The following is a 19814-nucleotide window of genomic DNA, read 5'->3' as shown; positions in this document are numbered from 1 at the left end:
GGGGGGACTAAAATACTTATTAAATCGTGATAATCTTTTAAATATTTATAAATCATTTAATTTACCAGTTTTAAAATATTCTTGTGAATTGTGGGATGGTTGTACAACTTATGAAACAGAAATGTTAGGGAAAACACAAAGAGAAGCTTCTAGTATCATAACTGGTCTTCTTCATATGCCCGAATTGAAGACTTACTTTTTGAAACTGGTCTAGAAACTCTTTCGAATAGAAGAAAAAACCTTTGATATAAAATGCAAAACAAATTAACTCCAGACTATAATAATCTATTGCCATCTTCCGTTGCAGAAAATAACCGTTACACCTTTAGAAACAATGATGATTATAGAATTCGTCCTTTCAGGCTTTCTCTATCAAATTCATCTTTTATACCTTCAACTCTTCGCGGTTGGAATTCATTGGACCTTTCAGTACGATCATTGACCTCATTACATTCTTTTAAAAACTCGTTAACTTCAAATGTACATTCTCCTCAACCAATCTACTCTGGTTTCGGTGAACGTAAATTGAATATTTTGCATACTATACTTAGACATCAGTGTAGTCCACTTAAATATGATCTTTTTAGAGTAAATCTGGTTTATAGTCCAGTTTGTTATTGTGGCCATTCCTGTGAAAATGCCTTTCACTTTTTTTGTGAGTGCTTACTTTTTATCAACGAAAGACGTACCCTGCTCCAAAATTTGAATGCCTTGCATGTTGATTTTAATTTAGAACTACTTTTGTTTGGAAATAGTCAACTTTCGGTAGAAAACAACATAAGTATCTTTAGACATGTGCATCATTATATCAAATCCAGCAATAGGTTTTGATAGGTATAATTAATTTTCTATTTTCATTTATGTGTAAGTTGTTATATGTGTTTATGAAATTGTATTTCATTATTTTGCCTGATTTATTTGTTACATTGATTCTGTTCATTTTGAAATTTCTCTACCATGATGCATGTCATGAAATCTGTATAATTTATAATGTTTTCAAATGCGGATCGATTTCTCAGTTTACACGTTTACTTTTCTAGGTAACACCCCTCCCCTCCATCACCCCCACCCCCTCCCACCCACCTCTCCTTCCCCAACCTATCTTTTTCCCTTTCCCAAAAAACATATACACTATTTTTACAATATGTATTGAGGAGAGGACTCTATTAAGTTATAATAACTTTTTGTCCGATCCATTTTTATATTTGTACAATAAAATATGTTTAAACTAAAACGAATTATAGTTATGTAGGAGGCACGGTAGTCTAGCTAGTGGTAGGACGCCGGGCACGTGATCGAAGGATTGCGGGTTCAATTCACGGCACGGCACGGCACGGCACTGTGGTGTATGTTTGAGCAAGATACTTTACTCTGCTTGTTCTTCCAGTCTACTCAGCTGTAGATGAGAACGTAGTTGGGCTTTGCTAGAACTGTTGAATACTAGCTGTGAGCGACCAAATGACAACAACGGCTGTATGCTCCACATGGATATGGGAAAGATATTGGCTGGCTGCAAAGGCCCCATAACCACGGATATCAATTCGTGAACCGCTATGAGACGACCTACGAACTAGGTTGTGATAAAGCGGTATATAAGAACCTCCAATTATTATCATTTGTGTCGACAACAGAAAAAATCAATTGGTAAGTTATGTTTATATGTTTTATAAGTCAAAAGACAAAAACAGCTATATTTACAATAAATATAATAAAGGCAATAAGTGTGTAATCAAAAGAGTAATTGTACTTCTGGATCACACAGGCAAGAATATCGAAAAGGGTGTGTCACATTGATGTCCCCCAGGGGCACAAATATCGTGTACACTAAATTGGGCTAAATTGACAAAAAACAACCAGAATAAATTAAGTAATAAACTGTTAGTAATTTTATCAAATTATGAATAATCATGGCTAAATTATTTGAAAAGTATTTTTGAAGAATGCAGTCTGGTACATATATTCAAGAGTTTCCAAGTATACATTGGCTTAAGAGTCCCATATTTTATAAACTGAAAGGATTTATATCAAACTGGAGAAATGCAATGTATACCTCTCCGAAAGGAATCAATTATAGAATCAATAAGTACGAACTTTGTTTAGAAAAGTGGTTACTAGAACTACCTCCGAAACTATCCAAAGCCTATTGTAAACTCAGAAAACAAGTAATACTAGGTTACCAATCGAAAGTGGTAGGTGGTCCAATATACCACGTGAAAATAGATTATGTAGTTTATGTTATTTAAGAGATTTTGGCGACGAATTTCATTATCTGTTTACATGTATACACCAACCAATACTCAATAGTAGGCGAAAACATATGTCCAGATATTATTATGAAAGACCAAACACGTTTAAATATCATACATTATTCAATTATGTAATACAACATGAACTGACATCATTGGCTAAATTTATTACCGATATTAATGACATAATTAATTTACAATACTAATGTCCATCCTGATCCAGTATTATTGTCACCCATTTGTATATATGTATTCTCTACACTGTATTGTTTATGAAAATAAAACAATTGACATTGTCATAGTCATTGTCGAGGCGGGAGAGGAAATAATCAAGTATCCTGATAATCCTAGAGGCGTATAGTTCAGATCTTCATTACCTCGAGTCGTATGGTTCATCAGTTTTAAGTGGACATAAACAAGTATAAGCGATACAAACGTAGCTCGCATTCGCACCCACGCACACTAGCTTACAGTGTAGAACTACGAGGTCGTTAGGTCAGTAAATGGTCGATGGTAGTGAAGAGACACTCCTCAATACACGTGCACATAAACACTTCTTTGATTTTCGCTCTACACGCCTTCTTGTTCTACGTTTTCATAGGTTAAATTAGCTATGCTTCTTTCAAAACATTTCCTCAGTCAATATCACGTTCATATTTTCATATAAAATCCAGAAGCAGAAAACAACTTTCTCTCCATAGTTCCTCTTCCTTTATTATACCATAATATGAAATATTGAAAATATTACGGACCTATGTACCGAACAAAAAAGTTACAATGCAACTGTAATACATGTATAGTTTTTCTTGTCAGGTACAACAAACAATACTTTTCTACCTGTCTTCATATTTTCTATTGTGTTTTTTGTTTTTGTATTTTTAATAATCCAATAAATATAGTTATTTTCCCCAGGTAAATAAAACCTAATTATCTTGTACAAATAATATATATTTACCGCCGTATCTGCAAACCATCAACTTAGTTTAAGTTGTCTTTATATTAAGATTTCAATGATCAATATATAGTAATAATGTATGTATTCGGACACTTGTACTGAGAAGAAAGACAACTATCTGCTAAAAATAATTTCGTAAATGTGAATTTGCAAGAAACAACTGTAAGTGACCTTTTAGTACTAAGAAGAAGTGTGACGTTTATCCTTCCCCAGACAAAAACAGATTATACATACATTGATCATATAAAATGTACCTTCTCGACCGTCTTTGATAAGATAGTGTCGTATAGATATAATAAATATAACACCTATAAATATAGTGGGTTTTTTTTATTGAGAGGTGTAGTCGTTTGTCAGTATAACATAGCATTATAAAACCTATATCACCTGGTCATATTATAATACCGATACCATCAACATATATATGACAGGTACATTATAAAACAGTCAGCTATCCATAATACCGATACCATCAACATATATATAACAGGTACATTATGAAACAGTCAGCTATCCATAATACCGATACCATTAACATGACAGGTACATGATAAACTCAGCAGCCTGTCACTTATATTACTTGAAAGGTTCATGGATAGTTCCCTTGAGGTCTGGGAATAACAGACAATGTTTATTTTAACCACTCACGTTCAATGTAGACCAAACCTTTATGTAACAGCTCTGATGGGTAATCATGGAATGTATTTATAACGTTTTGCTCACCTTATACCATTATATATCCGTTCTTTCCAAAATTCATTTGATGTCTTTTTTATATTGATATATAGTTAAAAAATAAATATTTTATAATGATACATAATATATTATCCGCAGTATTATTTATAACTTAAGATTTATGTAAAGCACTAGTACGCAGATGTAAGAAGGTTGATTTCCATTTTTCTACAATACTTGATAACACTTAAAATATCCTTTTGCATTTTAGACATTTTGTTTTTGTAATTTACCATGATGAGTACGCCATATAGTAGACTGGTTACCAGCCCCTTATTTTTTATGAAGAATTTCCCAGCTGCATTTTACTACTAGCTTATCTCCCCCTAGTTTAGAATAAGACATCCAAGTGATCAAATGTTTTTAGAGTTAAACTTTTTTCTTAATAATTCAATATTATAGAGACGGTTGCCAGACTAGCCATATAGTATCGATGCCTGTTTGATTTCATTCAGAATACAGTACACACCTACAGGCATGAGTAAAACACAACATTCACTCCGACACACTTACGTGTGTAACAAGAGGTCACATACATATAGTAAATATGATACATGGCGTGTGATGATTAGTACAATATTACAACATTTTCTGCAAATAATGATACTTGACTATAGCATAGTTACATAGAGAAGGAGCACAACCTTGTATAGAAATTAAGTTAATACTTTGTCAAGCTTTTCTAGGAATCTACAAACTTTGGTGTAAATGTTTACATTAAATATATTAAACAATCCTTGCATTTTGATTTGACTTGGATAAGTAAAATAAAATTTGGTATATATTTCTCTCTTAGACATTTAACTGAATCACTTTCACATTTGAATTAGTAATGAAATACATCTCCAAGGTCGTATATACATAATGTACAGGTTCTTTCTTGACGAGGAATACCTAACCATCTTCCTTTTTCTACGGGTAAATGCATATTGGATCAGCGGAATTTATTAAACAGTGTCCTGCAAAATTTAGTACTAATTACAATGTACATGTATAAGGAAACACTTTTGTCTTACCCTGTACAGGTGTATCAACAACTTTTCCGATGTGATTTATTCTTTTCTACCTCCCCCTCCCCCCACCTCCATTAGACACCCACATTCTTCCGGTTAGGGAAAGGAATATCCGTCTTACCCAAGGATACAGACGGGGAAATTTCCCTGATAACAATTGTATGACGTCACGTCAACACAAGGTCACGGAATATAACTTCGTCTTGCTAGAAATCATGATATCAGCATATGTATTTCATGAAATTGCAACTGGTATTTGATGTGGCAGAAAACTTACCATTCCTCACTTTAAGAATAAGACTGAAATAGTTCAACTCTTGGTAAGATTATCGGCAAAGCCTCGGGTTAGACATTTAAGAAGCTTAGCCCTCGGATTTAAATTTTCTGTCCTACCCCCAATGTTGGGAAAGAATACATTAATTTCATCCAAGGATCGAAACGAGTGAATTCCCAAGCCCAGTAAAACAAACAATTACATGACGTCACGTTTAAATGCTTTGAGTATGTATCATCAAAATCTCATTATGTAGATGACTGGGTTAACAGTGTTAGAGAAAAATAACTAATATCCCCTGGAGGCGACACATGGAATCTCAACCCGATTGGAAATATTTTAAAGTTGAGATTCCCCTAACTCACCCAAAGTAGGTTCAATGTTCTATTAATCACAACTCTGTATCTCGAAGAATGAAAGTCAAAAACAGTATTCCTCTTATTTTGGATCTTCCCTTTTGTTTAAACAGTTGTTTAAACAAATTTGGATTTCCACTGGCAACGCTGAAAGGCCCTGTAAGGACGAAACAGCGGTGTCGTACGTTCATCCTAAATAGGGCTGGCTTGATTCCCTTTTTTAACTCTTATGTATACTAAAAATGTCATACTTTCTGTTGGATTTTTTTTTTTTTTTTCAGATTATATACTGCACACTTTATCTCATTTGAACGATGTCTGTTTTAGTGGTGTTTGTTTGGAAAACATTGTTTTCTTGTTCTGGTATATGTTAGCTATCCTCATCCTCGCTTTCCGTACCTTTCATAAGCAGTACAATAGCAATTAGTAATTTGAGTCACAGATTCATTATATTCGGTTTTATTCGTTAAATTCAGATGTTTCAGATCGTTTATGCTAGTTATTATATAATTGTGTGTTTTCTGTCTTCATTATCACTTCCGATCATTTTATTTCACCCTGATTTTCTTATCGCTCTATTTCATATGGTGGCTTGTATATGACATTTCGTTTTTTCGCTTTGTCGCCCGCGAAATAACGCCAAGCGAAATACACGAAATAATGAAAAGACGTAAACCCGCCAAAGCGCCAAAAATATGAAAGAAAATCCCGTTTCGTTGAAGATACCTTTATGGTTAATCAATTTGAACGAAAGAGTATCATCGTTTTGCATATGTAAAGCCAGTCGTACTGTAGTAATATGCTGCTGAGTTTGTTTTCATTACTACAAATGTAGTTATTCTATTCCAAAAACCTAACATTCTTAGTGAAACATGTATTTCCAATGGCACACGACCTAGCTCGCCATAAATCATAATATTAGGCGTTGTAGATCTCCCTTTAAGTATTCTTTTACAAAACTTAAGATGAATCTGTTCGATCATTTTCAGGTTTTCGAATCCCCATACATCCTATCCATACCATAGAATCGGTTTCACTAAAGAATCAAATATTTTTAATTGTAAATCTATAGGAAGAGAAAGGTTCCTGATTTTTTTATATATAGCATATATTGAACACATGATTTAATATAATTATACATGTTATATATAACTTTGAAACATTTCCCGTTTATATTGCTGCTATGTAATTTTTGCCCCAGACCTGCTCTCCAGACGTTATCAAATGCCTTTTTAAAATCAATAAAGGTACAGTATAGCTTTTTGCCGCTTGAAAGATATATAGAAATGAGAATATGCATAATAAAAACGTTGTCAATAGTTGAATGACCTTTTCTGAACCCTGCCTGATTTCGAGATATTAAATTAATTTGTTTTTCATTTTCGTTAAGGCGGGTATTGATAATTGAAATAAATAGTTTACCAAGACAACTAATTAAAGTGTAGCTCTATAATTATCTGGGTCTTCTGGACTTCCCTTATTTTTCTATATTAAGGAGGCACGGTAGTCCAGTGGTAGGACGCCGGGCTCGTGACCGAAGGGTTGCGGGTTCGCGCCGCGGCACGGCAATGTGTTGTATCTTTGAGCAATACTTTACTCCGCTTGTTCCAGTCTACTCAGCTGTAAATGAGTACGTGGTTGGGCAGTGTTAGAATTGTTGAATGCTAGCTGTTAGCGCCGAAATGGCAGTCCGGCAGTATGCTCCCCAGGGAGTTGAGAAATGTATTAGCTGGTTGCAAAGGCCCTATAACCACGTATAATAATTTGAGAACCGCTTTGAGACGGCCTACGAACTAGGTTGTGATAAAGCGGTATTTTCGAACCTCCAATTAGTATTATTACTATTGGTTTAATAATAACCCAATGTCTAATATCATGTTGACCAATTTACAATAGACTGTGGTCATTTCCGGTGGGGAATTTTTCAGATATTCATTTAAAACGCGGTCCGAGCCTGACGCTTTATTATGTTTTAATAATTTTATTGCTCTTTGTATTTCTGATTCAGTAATTGGTCTATTCAATGTATTGTTGACGTCATCATCATTATCTTCAAAACTGTCGTTTGCAACCTCGTCATTATTACTGTCCTCTTCAAGTGAATAAAGTTTCTTAAAATAGTCATATAGGACGTCAATAGGTATGTCTGATGTAGTATTATTATTTTTTGATAATTTATAAAGTGTCTTCCATAATGCTTTAGGGTTTCGTTTGGAATTCTCTCTTAATTCTTTTGTGCATTTCTCTTGATACATACATTTAGGAAGCCAAACCTAAGTTCAGTTGACTTATCTGGTGCAATGTTTGAGGTGTCCAATGTGTTGTCCTATAGGCAGTCTCTCGTTGAGCATGGGTGTCGGGTTGGGGATCTGATGAGAGGTTGTCAATCACGTGTCATGGATTGAACGCAGTTATTCTGGGCTGTAAGTTATGTTGCCATCAATGTGTTGTCGTAAATGTTTTGTTTGACCCGGATCACCGACAGTTACCTAAGGGAATCTAGCTGACTTTTGTTATACTATATAATTTATTTAACTTTAAAAAATATCTAAGAGAGGATTACAAGAAGGACATAAAGAAAGACACAAATATTTAGATTAATACACATTTTCGTTCACAAATTTGCTCAAATTGTGTTTACTGTAAACGTTTTTTTATACGCATACTATTTCTTTTGGTGAATGTTATAACCACGGGATTAGATTGTTGTTATAACATATATATATATGGTATATAACGATGGTCGTGTTTACCTGTCTGCTGTGTGGACACGTCCAAGGTAATGGCTATAGACGACACCTGTCATTCACCCATAGTTCTGTACAATGATGGACAGGCATTTGTAATCCCATACTGGTCAGTTACACGATCTATAAACATGGGACGTGTGGGGGAACTCGCCATGACACTTTTCATGGAGACTAACTGACAGCAGACAGGAATTTTCACAACAGCGGCGGAGACATCTCCATACTGGTATGTTATTTTTTTTATAGATAATGAATTTAAGGTACTTTTTTTCAAATATTCCTATAGATTTTTTAACTTAAATTTTGGAGGGGTGTTTTACTGATTACTGATAATGCTACTTCATACTTTTTAGTATTTGTTACATGCTTAAAGGCATAGCATTGTATGTACTTGATATATCATTATTTTTTTATATTTTGAAAAAAAACCTTAATCATATTTAACCACGCTCCATTCATTGACCTTCTGTCACGAAGAATAATATAGTGAGTTATTCTTTCATGAATCATACCTTTTTCTAACTGAATGTTGATATTTCGGAAATCAATTAAATTTTAAACACATTTTTTAAACCGTACCGTTGTTAATATCCGCCTGAACGGGGTGTTCTCAGTTCCCCCACTTTTTAGAGAACAAATTAAAGAAACGTGTTGATATAGGAAGACGATGGCAAACCAATTATAGTCTGTTTCATACTTATCCCACAGGTAACTTACCTGTGAGAAAATTACCTAATTTAAGGTTAATATTTGAAATTAATGTATGCATATACACATGATACAATCATTACATACATGATGTACAATATAGATATCACAATAACTAAATAGTAACAGTTTACAGTCAAATATATCAATACTCACTTAGTATACATTACATGTCATTTACATTTCACTTTTTAAGCCACCAAATACAAGACAAGTTAAAATATATACTTAAAGAGCTATGGCGGAAAACTGCCCATATTTCTCAGAGTCGGCATTTATGAATACGGAAAAAAAATGAGTAAATAAGTCCGAGTATCGAAAATGCATGGAATAGATATCAAACCAATAGAATATGAATTTTTGAACTGTTGAGATATTCGGTATTGTAAATATAATGCTTTAAATATAGCCATATTCACTATATCTATGAAAGGGATGGGGTTTACCCGACTTAACAAATACTTCATACCTTCCCATCCGGGGACCAACTTTTGAATACATTTTTTGATTCCGTGATGTACGTAATATGCACAAATAAATCGTATGACGGAAAGTGGTCCTCCTTTGGCTGTTTGGGAAAGTGCTCAAAATAACGAAAAACATGGTTAATCAATACTTACCAACCTGAAGAAAATGTTTAGAAATGGTTGATCAAGTTTCTCAAAACTGCGACAGGTGTTTCTTGGGTTAAAACAGATTATATTTCCATATGTGTAACGCAGTTTACCTTTGACCAGAAGAAGCGAACGGTGCAAGTTCGAATCCATGTTCAGATTAACTTTTTTTAACATTTAGGCATGGAATCTTTTCCCTTAAGTAATGAAATATTTTTCAAATCAGTGGAACATTTTATTGAATTATTTTGATAACATAAATATCGATATATCTTCTATGGGTTCATGTCATCGAGTTCCTGTACACGTGTACAGTACAGCTACGCTTTGCAGATAAGACATCATTTTAAATGATATTTGTGAATTGTTTTACCCTCCAATTGGCACTAGTAATTGTATTTGTTATTTAAACACAAACAAATGATGCCGAAATGCAATCTATGTGAGATTGTTGCCTCAAAATAAAAAAAGCCAAGCAAAAATAAAAGAACTGTAATTATTGCAAATATACACTAAAGTCTGATAGTCAAATGTCACACATTTTTGTTGCAATCTATCCCAGATGTAAGAGATGTGATTCTGCGTTCCCGTACTCCATTATCTTACTTGTCAGCATAGGCCGTGATCTCTTTAGCTCACCAGTACAAAATTATTACAAAATAAAATAACACATTTCATTTTGTTATGTCATATCAGCAGCACAAGAACAACAGAATGGATCTATTTAATACATTTATATATATACATACAATGCATGATTAATATTGAAATATTTTAAATTTAAAATTTGTTATTAAAACTCTGAAAATCTTATATGATGTATCGTTGAATTAAATGTGATCAGCTTCAAGCTTAGAAAGAAGGGTTAACCAAAGATAAAAAACACGGGTAAATACTGTCAATACCACTCAGAAACAGACTATAATCCTTCTTTTTAAAAAGTGGGGGAACTGAAAACAGGCCACTTGAACGTAACCCGAGGATTTGCCGAGATTCTTACCAAATACATTGTATGTGTTACTTGTTACATTTTTACAAATTACATTGTATTTGTTACTTGTTACATTTGTACAGATTACTTTGTATTTGTTACTTGTTACATTTGTACAGATTACATTGTATGTGTTACTTGTTATATATATACAGATAACATCAAATTTGTTACTTGTTACATTTGTACAAATTACATTGTATTTGTTACTTGTTACATTTGTACAAATTACATTGTATTTGTAACTTGTTACTTTGTACAAATTACATTGTATTTGTTAATTGTTACATTTGTTAAAATTACATTGTATGTGCTACTTGTTACATTTGTACATATTACATTGTATTTGTTACTTATTATATATATACAGATTACATCATATGTGTTACTTGTTACATTTGTACAAATTACATCGTATTTGTTCCTTGTTACATTTGTACAAATTACATTGTATTTGTTACTTGTTACATTTGTACAAATTACATTGTATGCGTTACTTGTTACATTTGTACAGTTTACATTGTATTTGTTACTTATTATATATATACAGATTACATCTTATTTGTTACTTATTATATATATACAGATTACATCTTATGTGTTACTTGTTACATTTGTACAAATTACATTGTATTTGTTACTTGTTACATTTGTACAAAATACATTGTATTTGTTACTTGTTACATTTGTACGGATTACATTGTATTTGTTACTTATTATATATATACAGATTACATTGAATTTGTTACTTGTTACATTTAATCAAGTCACATTATATTTGTTACTTATATATGTACAGACTACATTGTATTTGTTACTTGTTACATTTGAACAAATTACGTTGTATTTGTTACTTGATACATTTCTACAAATTACATTGTATGTGTTACTTGTTACATTTGTACATATTACATTTTATTTGTTACTTATTATATATATACAGATAACATCATATTTGTTACTTGTTAGATTTGTAAAAATTACATTGTATTTGTTACTTGTTACATTTGTACAGATTACATTGTATTTGTTACTTATTACATTTGTACAGATTACATTGTATTTCTTATTTGTTACGTTTGTACAGATTACATTGTATGTGTTACTTGTTACATTTGTACAGATTACATTGTATTTGTTACTTATTACATTTGTACAGATTACATAGTATTTCTTATTTGTTACGTTTGTACAGATTACATTGTATGTGTTACTTGTTATATATATACAGATAACATCAAATTTGTTACTTGTTACATTTAATCAAGTCACATTAAATTTGTTACTTATTATATATGTACAGACTACATTGTATTTCTTACTTGTTACATTTGTACAGATTACATTGTATTTGTTACTTATTATATATATACAGATTACATTGAATTTGTTACTTGTTACATTTAATCAAGTCACATTATATTTGTTACTTATTATATATGTACAGACTACATTGTATTTGTTACTTGTTACATTTGTACAGATAACATTGTATTTGTTACTTATTATATATATATACAGATTACATTGTATTTGTTACTTGTTACATTTGTACAGATTACATTGTATTTGTTACTTGTTACAGTTATACAAATTACATTGTATTTGTTACTTGTTACATTTGTACAGGATACATTATATGTGTTACTTGTTACAGTTATACAAATTACATTGAATTTGTTACTTGTTACATTTGTACAAATTACATTGTATTTGTTACTTGTTACATTTGTACAGATTACATTGTATTTGTTACTTGTTACATATGTACAGATTACATTGTAATTGTAACCTGTTGCATTTGTACACATTACATTGTATTTGTTACTTATTATATATGTACAGACTACATTGTATTTGTTACTTGTTACTTTTGTACAGATTACATTGTATTTGTTACTTGTTACATTTGTACTGATTACATTATGTTTGTAACTTGTTACATTTGTACAAATTACATTGTATTTGTTACTTGTTACATTTGTACAGATTACATTATATTTGTTACTTGTTACATTTGTTCAAATTGCATTGTATGTGTTACCCGTTTCTTTTGAACAGATAACATTGTATTTGTTACTTGTTACATATGTACAGATTACATTGTATTTGTTTCTTATGTGTCGTTCACATATAGAAACTACAAAAGGTAATGTATCACGTATATACCAATCATATTAATTGATTAAGATTATTTGATTATATAGACCATGTTGTCCCATATAGGTTCTGACTTTTTTGTACCTTATAGTAAATCATATTACTCTTTCAGGTAATGATTTTGGATTTAAATTTTCTTTTGATACATGCCTATGAAGTAGACAGGAGTCGTATAGACGCAAACAATTTTCGGCGCATTCGAATGGTACGTTTAAGTACATTCAAGTGAGAAAAATATGTTATATCATCTGTATTTCCTCCAAATTGAAGAGCATGATAATACATGAATGATACATTATTTACAAAATGATAACAATCGTGATTCTAGTCTAAATTCTTTAAAATCAATTTCATTAAAATGATAGGTCGTTGGGCCTCCTAGTAAAATATGAGTTAATGAATACTGAGTTCAATACTTGAAATGCAGGCAAGTATTCACCATAAATTGTTACGAAGATTTTCTGTTACAGAACAATGCAAAATCACATGAGATACAAAATCTGTGTAGAAATAGCCACAATGATGTCATAAAAGCTGTATGTTTTACTTACACGTATAGATACAATCAATTTCATTATATATCCGATATTGTCAAGAAAATGTGTATGACGCCAAGCTAATTTCCATAAATAATGAGGTTTTAGACAGTCATGTAGCAATACATGTAACAATCGTGTTAGGTCTGTGTCACTAGACATTCTTTGCGTCTATGTATGAGTTTCATAATTTGTTACCGATTAATAAATCAATGATTTCCAATACATTTTATTTGGAAAAACACCATCATCTAGAAATAGTACAATGTTTTAATTTATATTATACTTCTTTAGTATTCTGACAATGTCTGGTATATAACCCTTTTGACTATAACTATTATTAACTGTATACATAAAATACCTCCAAACGAATACTCTGCAGATCCTGCCTAAAGACAAAAGCTTTTTAATATTGATATAGGCCTCTGTAGAAAACCATCCGATTAAAGAAGTGCACATATCAGTTCTTGTTCTTTTCCCGAAACCTTGGATTGACTTAACAATAAAATGTTGGGCTCTCTCTAACATCAATAACTCAGTATTTGAAAGTACCCAGAGTTCACATCCGTAAACCGCAGACAGGTAGACTTTCTTTTTTACAATTTTAGCAACAGTTAATGCGTTTAGTGAGCATTGATGTGCCCCAGAACGTACAAGGGCCATAGTGTATATCCGTGTACATAACATTTAAAATATTCCACACTTTACCAGTAAGGCCAATATCATACAATTGTACTAGTAGACCGTCGTGCCAAACGGTATCAAACGCCTTAGAGCTATCTAAAAACGACACATATACATCTGAACCATTTTCCATATTATAATATACACATTCCTGCAAATTTAACGCAGTACAAAGACTGCATAGATTCTTCTGATATGCTGACTGTTGCTTGTTTGGGAATACATCAGACTCTATTATATTGTTCATTCTCTTTGCGAATAATGATTTACGATTTAAATTTGCTTTGATACTGACAGGAGTCATAAAGACGCAAACAATTTTCGGCGCGTTCGAATGGGACGGTTAAGTACATTCAAGTGAGAAAAATATGTTAGAGATGGAGGAAAACCAAGGGTCAGTCGGGAATGGCACAAACTTTCATATGAGTCTAACTGCGCAAATATCGGTTCATATTTGCTTCGGATATAAAACGCTGAAATTTCAATTTGTTGGTAAGAACGAAGAAGGAACGTGTAGCTTTCGCGTTTTTCATAAGTTCTACACGGAGAACTCGAAATTGTTTGGCATTATGCCACCTGTCTGTAGCTATTAACTGCCTATAATGTTTCTGTACCCTGTTAGTCACGACTCATATAATATATCCCAACATATTACCTTACATGTTCACCTACCTGTTGTTGATTAGATTTTTCAACTAATGTTTGCTTTTGTTTTATATAGTTTGTCATCTATATGTCTATTTTTTGTAGTTTCAGGAATGGATTTCTATCGAAAAGTAGAAAACAAAGTATCCGGGGCATTCGTCTCTTACGGGCGCTTCATCTCTCGAAGGCCATGGTCCGCCATCATCTTTAGTGTAATGCTGAACGGAATTCTGGGAATTAATATATACTGGCTCTCCCACGATACAAATCTTGAAAGATTGTACAATCCCACAGACAGTCAGGCGGAGAGAGATCGAGCTGAGGCCAAACGAATCTTCCCTGATGCGAGTGCGACCAATTTTGAGCACCATAGTTTGAATGACCTTGGTCTCTATGGTGAGGTCATTGTGAGACCAAAGACAGGCGGCAACATACTCAACAAGACTTATATTGAAGATATTAAGAACCTATTTGCCACCATTAGAAACACTTCTGTGACGGCAGACGATGGCGAAGTTTTTAACTACGAAAGTTTGTGTGCCAGGCGTGATGGCATGTGTATTGTTGATGGCTTGTTCGTACTCACCGACGATTTTTGGACAAAATTTGAATTGGGACAAGTAGAAGATGACATATTGTTTGGGATCAGCACTTTGGGAGAACCTAAGTTTATAAACGGTTCGTTGTTGTCGGCTACAGGTATCAAGATGCAGTATAACCTTCGACAGGACACTACGGCCTACAAGTCCCTATCAAAGCGTTGGGAGATACAGTATCTAGACAAAATGGCGTCAGTCGCTTTGTACAATATTGATCTAGCTTATTCTATGTCTGATTCACTTAGTCAAGAGCTCAACGACAACACGCGCGGTGATGTCGGACTGTTCTCGGTGACATTTTCCCTCATGATCACCTACGCCTCCATTGTTGCCGTCGGTGGAAATTGGGTCTCACAGAGGGGTAACCTGGGAAGGGCAGGCGTACTTCCGGCCGGACTAGCAATCATGGGTTCCTTCGGATTCTGTTCTGCCATCGGTGTGGACTTCGTCAACATGGTTGGAATCATGCCGTTCCTTATCCTAGGTAAATTAATTATTTCATTCTGTTTGACACTTCAGCATATATGATTGCACCGATCTTGTCAACCTAATAGTACATGTATGTTTCCCACCTATTTACAAATACGTATTGTAAGATAAGTGTTGTTTATTCATTTTTAAAACTATATTCTTATGTTTACCAACAGGTATAGGCGTTGATGATATGTATATCCTGATGTCCAGTTTGGCCGATGCACCGTTTGGGGCTAGCGTGGAAGATAGAATAGCATTCACATTGCAAACCAGCGGCGTGGCCATTACAATTACCTCCCTCACAGACTTCATTGCCTTCATGGCTGGGACGTTGTCAGTTTTCAAAAGCGTCCGTAACTTCTGTTTTTACACAGGTAAAATATAAGTTTGAATATTCATATTTTGGACTTATTTTATTTTTGCATGAAGAAAATTATATCTCCACATTGTATGTTTAAGTAAAATTGTGCATTCAGAAGCAATTCAGTTCAAATAGCACAGAGAGCGCATAAAATATCACAAAAATCACATCATTATTAATTCTGTCATTTATTCAACGCCTACAACCATATTTGCTACAACTTGAATTTCACCCAATTCCATTTTCTATTTGCTAGGTGTCGCTGTCGCCTTATGCTACATAAACGTCATCACCTTCTTCCTCGCGTGCATGGTTTTGCACGAGCGACGTGTGGCTCAGAACCGTCACTGCCTGACGTGCATTCCATTGATGACAGGGGAGGAGAGTAGGAAAGCTAACAAGTCCACAACTCACCTGTACTGCTGCACCGGTCGACCGCCTAAATCGAGAGAAGAATACGAAAGTGTCTTTGAAAAATTTCCACGTCTCTTTCTTCCAAAAGTTGCTCTATTTAATCCAGCAAAAATCGTTACTTTAGTTACGTATGTTATATATCTAGCTGTCTCTATTTGGGGAGCATGCAATTTAGAAGAGGGTCTTAAACTGAAAAACTTAGTATCCCCAGATTCCTATTATTATCGGTTTAATCAATGGAACTATCACTATTTTGACCTGAAGATGTTGGTGACATTTATTGTTCCAGAGCATAACGATTTCTCAAACCCGCGTACTTTTGATTCAGTTCAAACACTAATGAGTAACGTTAAATCTGACCACAAAATTGACAATAGATACGAAATAAACTGGCTGAAAACAATGCAGGAAACAGGATTTTATGACAGAAAATCAAACGTGTCTGAGAAAACATTTGTAAAATCTGTACATAGTTTCGTTAAAACGTACAAAGCCTTTCAAAATGATGTCGTTTTCGATGAAAAAATTGAAAAGATCATTGCTGCCAAGTTTCACTTGTTTACCGGAAATGTAAAAACATCACAAGACCAGGGAGGTTTAATGTTGCGCATGCGCGAATTCGCTTCCGACTCTGAGTTAAATGTGTTCGCGTTCTCACCTTGGTTTATCTACTTTGAGCAGTTCGTGGCTGTACTTCCTAACACACTACAGACGGTTGGTGTGGCTGTCCTTGCCGTTTTTATTATCACGTGTTTATTTATGCCCAGTCCGAAAATCATTCTGTTCGTCACAGTTTCGATGGCGTCGATTATTTTAGGTTTGGTAGGCTTCATGCATCATTGGGGCCTCTCTTTAAGTTCCATAACAATGATTCATGTTATCATGAGTGTCGGTTTTTCTGTAGATTTCTCCGCCCACATTTGTCACGCGTTTATGACGGCCGACGGCACGGATAGGAACGCACGTGTCAACACGGCCGTTATCCGAGCGGGAGGACCTATTTTTAACGGCGCATTTACATCCATCCTTGGAGTTTTTATGTTGATATTTTCTAAATCATACGTGTTTGTGTCATTCTTTAAAGTGATGACTCTCGTGATTATATTTGGCGTGTTTCACGCAGTTCTCGTCTTACCCGTGGTACTGTCGTTATTTGGTCCCGATCGATCTCTTAGTGTCACTGAGGAGGTATATGGCGCACATAACAAAAACGGTAACGCGGTTCAGATGAAAAACGGCGAGATCAACCATGCGTATCAAGTAGAAAAAAATGGTAATTCATAGAGGGGATCCCGATTCTGAAACTCTAGTAGAGGAACAACACGTCATACCTCAGTAATTGCTATAATCTAAGTAATGCCAAAGTGTCGATTAGTATTATATGAAAAATATTTCCTTCCCTGTACATTAAAATTATGGAATTCACTAGACACTTCATTAAGTACTGCAGAACAAATATCAAGGTTTTAAATTCAAATCTCTAAGCGAAACAAACCTGTAACTAAACTGTATGTAGGCAACAGAAAGTTAGACGTAATACATGCTAGACTTCGTCACGGCTATAGTGCTTTGATTGCAGATCTCTTTAAAGTTAATTTAGTCTTATCTCACGATTGTTACTGTTCTTATCTGGTAGAAAACAACTATCACTATCTTTTTCAGTGTAACCGATTTGATAAATGCTACATTGTTCAGAAAGGTATCTAGATATGGTGTTTTTATTGATCTGTATGTTCTGAAATACTAAGTCAGAAGGATAACGAAGCTAAACGATAGTTTGTACAAGAATATATAAAAAAAATACAAAACGTTTTGAATAATTATTTTAATGTTGAAATTATATGATGAGATCGAGTTTCTGTTTGGCCTTTTTCAGAGAGAGAGAGAGAGAGAGAGAGAGAGAGAGAGAGAGAGAGAGAGAGAGAGAGAGAGAGAGAGCACTGTCTGAAGAAGTTTGATTTCATATGCTGAATTTAGTGTTTATATTATATCTATACGTGTTACTATTCCCAACAATTTCATATTTCGTCTGTTACTCTGATACATCATCATTTAGCAATTATGCGATGTGTTAAAGGTCAACATATTCCTATGCCAATGCTTGTATTAATACGACATTACTTTGCCAATGCTTGTATTAATACGACATTACTTTGCCAATGCTTGTATTAATACGACATTACTTTGCCAATGTTTGTATTATTACGACATTACTTTGCCAAATTATTAAAACTGTAATTGTATATCATGTAAAAGTCACTGAAGTAGGTACTGGTCTGTAAATAATATATATTTCCATCTATGTATGTTAATGTGATTTTTATTTATAAATATTATTGTATATAGTATGCTGCCCATTGCATTATTGATACCATTATGTAATTGCTAATGAAACGGGCGTTTTTAAGTTGTAATAACTTGTGTCCAATTCCTTTTGATTTATTCAAATAAAATATGTTTAAACTAAACTAAACTAAGATGATTGAAGTAAAAATTATTTGCGGAGAACATAGGGTAATGCAACAGACTGTCGTTAGTCTGACTTAGTGTATTGTTCCGTTTGAAATTGAATTGTTTGTGAAACATTAAACCGTGATTTCTTAATATTAAAGACTTAATTCAAGAGGTTCTAAACACAGCTGTGAGCATTTAGGGGCTACCAGTGAATAACCCACTCCCGATCGCTCACTCAATGTATCAATCTCTCAAACATTCGGAGAAAATGATAGAAATATTTGAGGAACCCATTGGGTAAACGACTGTGATATTTGTTTCACTTACATTTTGATAGAGTAGTTACGCTTTGTTCAGTTACATGTATTTCGAACAGTTCTTTGAACAGCAAATTCAGTTTTGACAACAAACAAATTGGTGATGTCACAATAGAGATTGATGACGTTACAATAGCAAAATGTTTTTTATAGTCTCATAACGGCATTTGCCTTCTCAATGCATTTTAAAAAAATGGAAGGATGCAGAGGAAATGTAAATGATCATTCTGTTACTTGAATAACAATTGTCTTTCTAATCTTACAACCCCCACCTTCGGCACACCCAACAACTCCCCCATCCACCCCTTTAAAGTTAATTTTAAAGAGTACGGACAGGTACAACGTGGACGAAAAATACCCCTAGGAAAAAGCAATGTACAATATAAGTGTCTTATTTGTTTGTCATCAAAATAAATTCTTGAAAGGTAATCAGATTCTTGTTGTGATTCTTATCTGCTCTGGCACATGTGCAACACTATCGCATCGTTGAGACTGAAAGGTGGCGTATATTATAAATCACGTGACAAC

At 33.6% G+C, this 19814-nt stretch overlaps 1 protein-coding gene across 2 annotated transcripts; it reads left to right on the top strand.

Moving 5' to 3' along the window:
* The first annotated feature begins 8425 nt into the window (after positions 1 to 8425).
* On the top strand, positions 8426 to 19352 carry LOC110459713 (patched domain-containing protein 3-like). 2 transcript variants are annotated; one of them, XM_021512094.1, is made up of 5 exons: positions 8426 to 8555; positions 12915 to 13007; positions 14773 to 15750; positions 15914 to 16114; positions 16358 to 19352. In XM_021512094.1, the coding sequence occupies exons 3-5, from the start codon at positions 14781 to 14783 to the stop codon at positions 17797 to 17799; spliced, it is 2613 nt and encodes an 870-aa protein (XP_021367769.1). In that variant the 5' UTR covers positions 8426 to 8555; positions 12915 to 13007; positions 14773 to 14780; the 3' UTR covers positions 17800 to 19352. The 2 variants fall into 2 exon arrangements, with proteins under 2 accessions (XP_021367769.1, XP_021367768.1); XM_021512093.1 differs by lacking the exon at positions 12915 to 13007.
* The last annotated feature ends 462 nt before the right edge of the window (positions 19353 to 19814 follow it).

This window comes from Mizuhopecten yessoensis, unplaced genomic scaffold (assembly GCF_002113885.1).
Source record: "Mizuhopecten yessoensis strain PY_sf001 unplaced genomic scaffold, ASM211388v2 scaffold10191, whole genome shotgun sequence".
Classification (NCBI taxonomy): domain Eukaryota; kingdom Metazoa; phylum Mollusca; class Bivalvia; order Pectinida; family Pectinidae; genus Mizuhopecten; species Mizuhopecten yessoensis.
The sequence above is the reverse complement of the archived record's forward strand: the minus strand, read 5'-3'. Positions and strand labels throughout refer to the sequence as shown.

Excerpts from the sequence above, each read along its gene's own strand:
- LOC110459713 (XM_021512093.1), top strand. The coding sequence starts at position 14,781 with ATGGATTTCTATCGAAAAGTAGAAAACAAAGTATCCGGGGCATTCGTC. Across the intron at positions 15,751-15,913 it reads CATGCCGTTCCTTATCCTAG|GTATAGGCGTTGATGATATG; the intron begins GTAAATTAATTA and ends GTTTACCAACAG. Across the intron at positions 16,115-16,357 it reads TAACTTCTGTTTTTACACAG|GTGTCGCTGTCGCCTTATGC; the intron begins GTAAAATATAAG and ends TCTATTTGCTAG.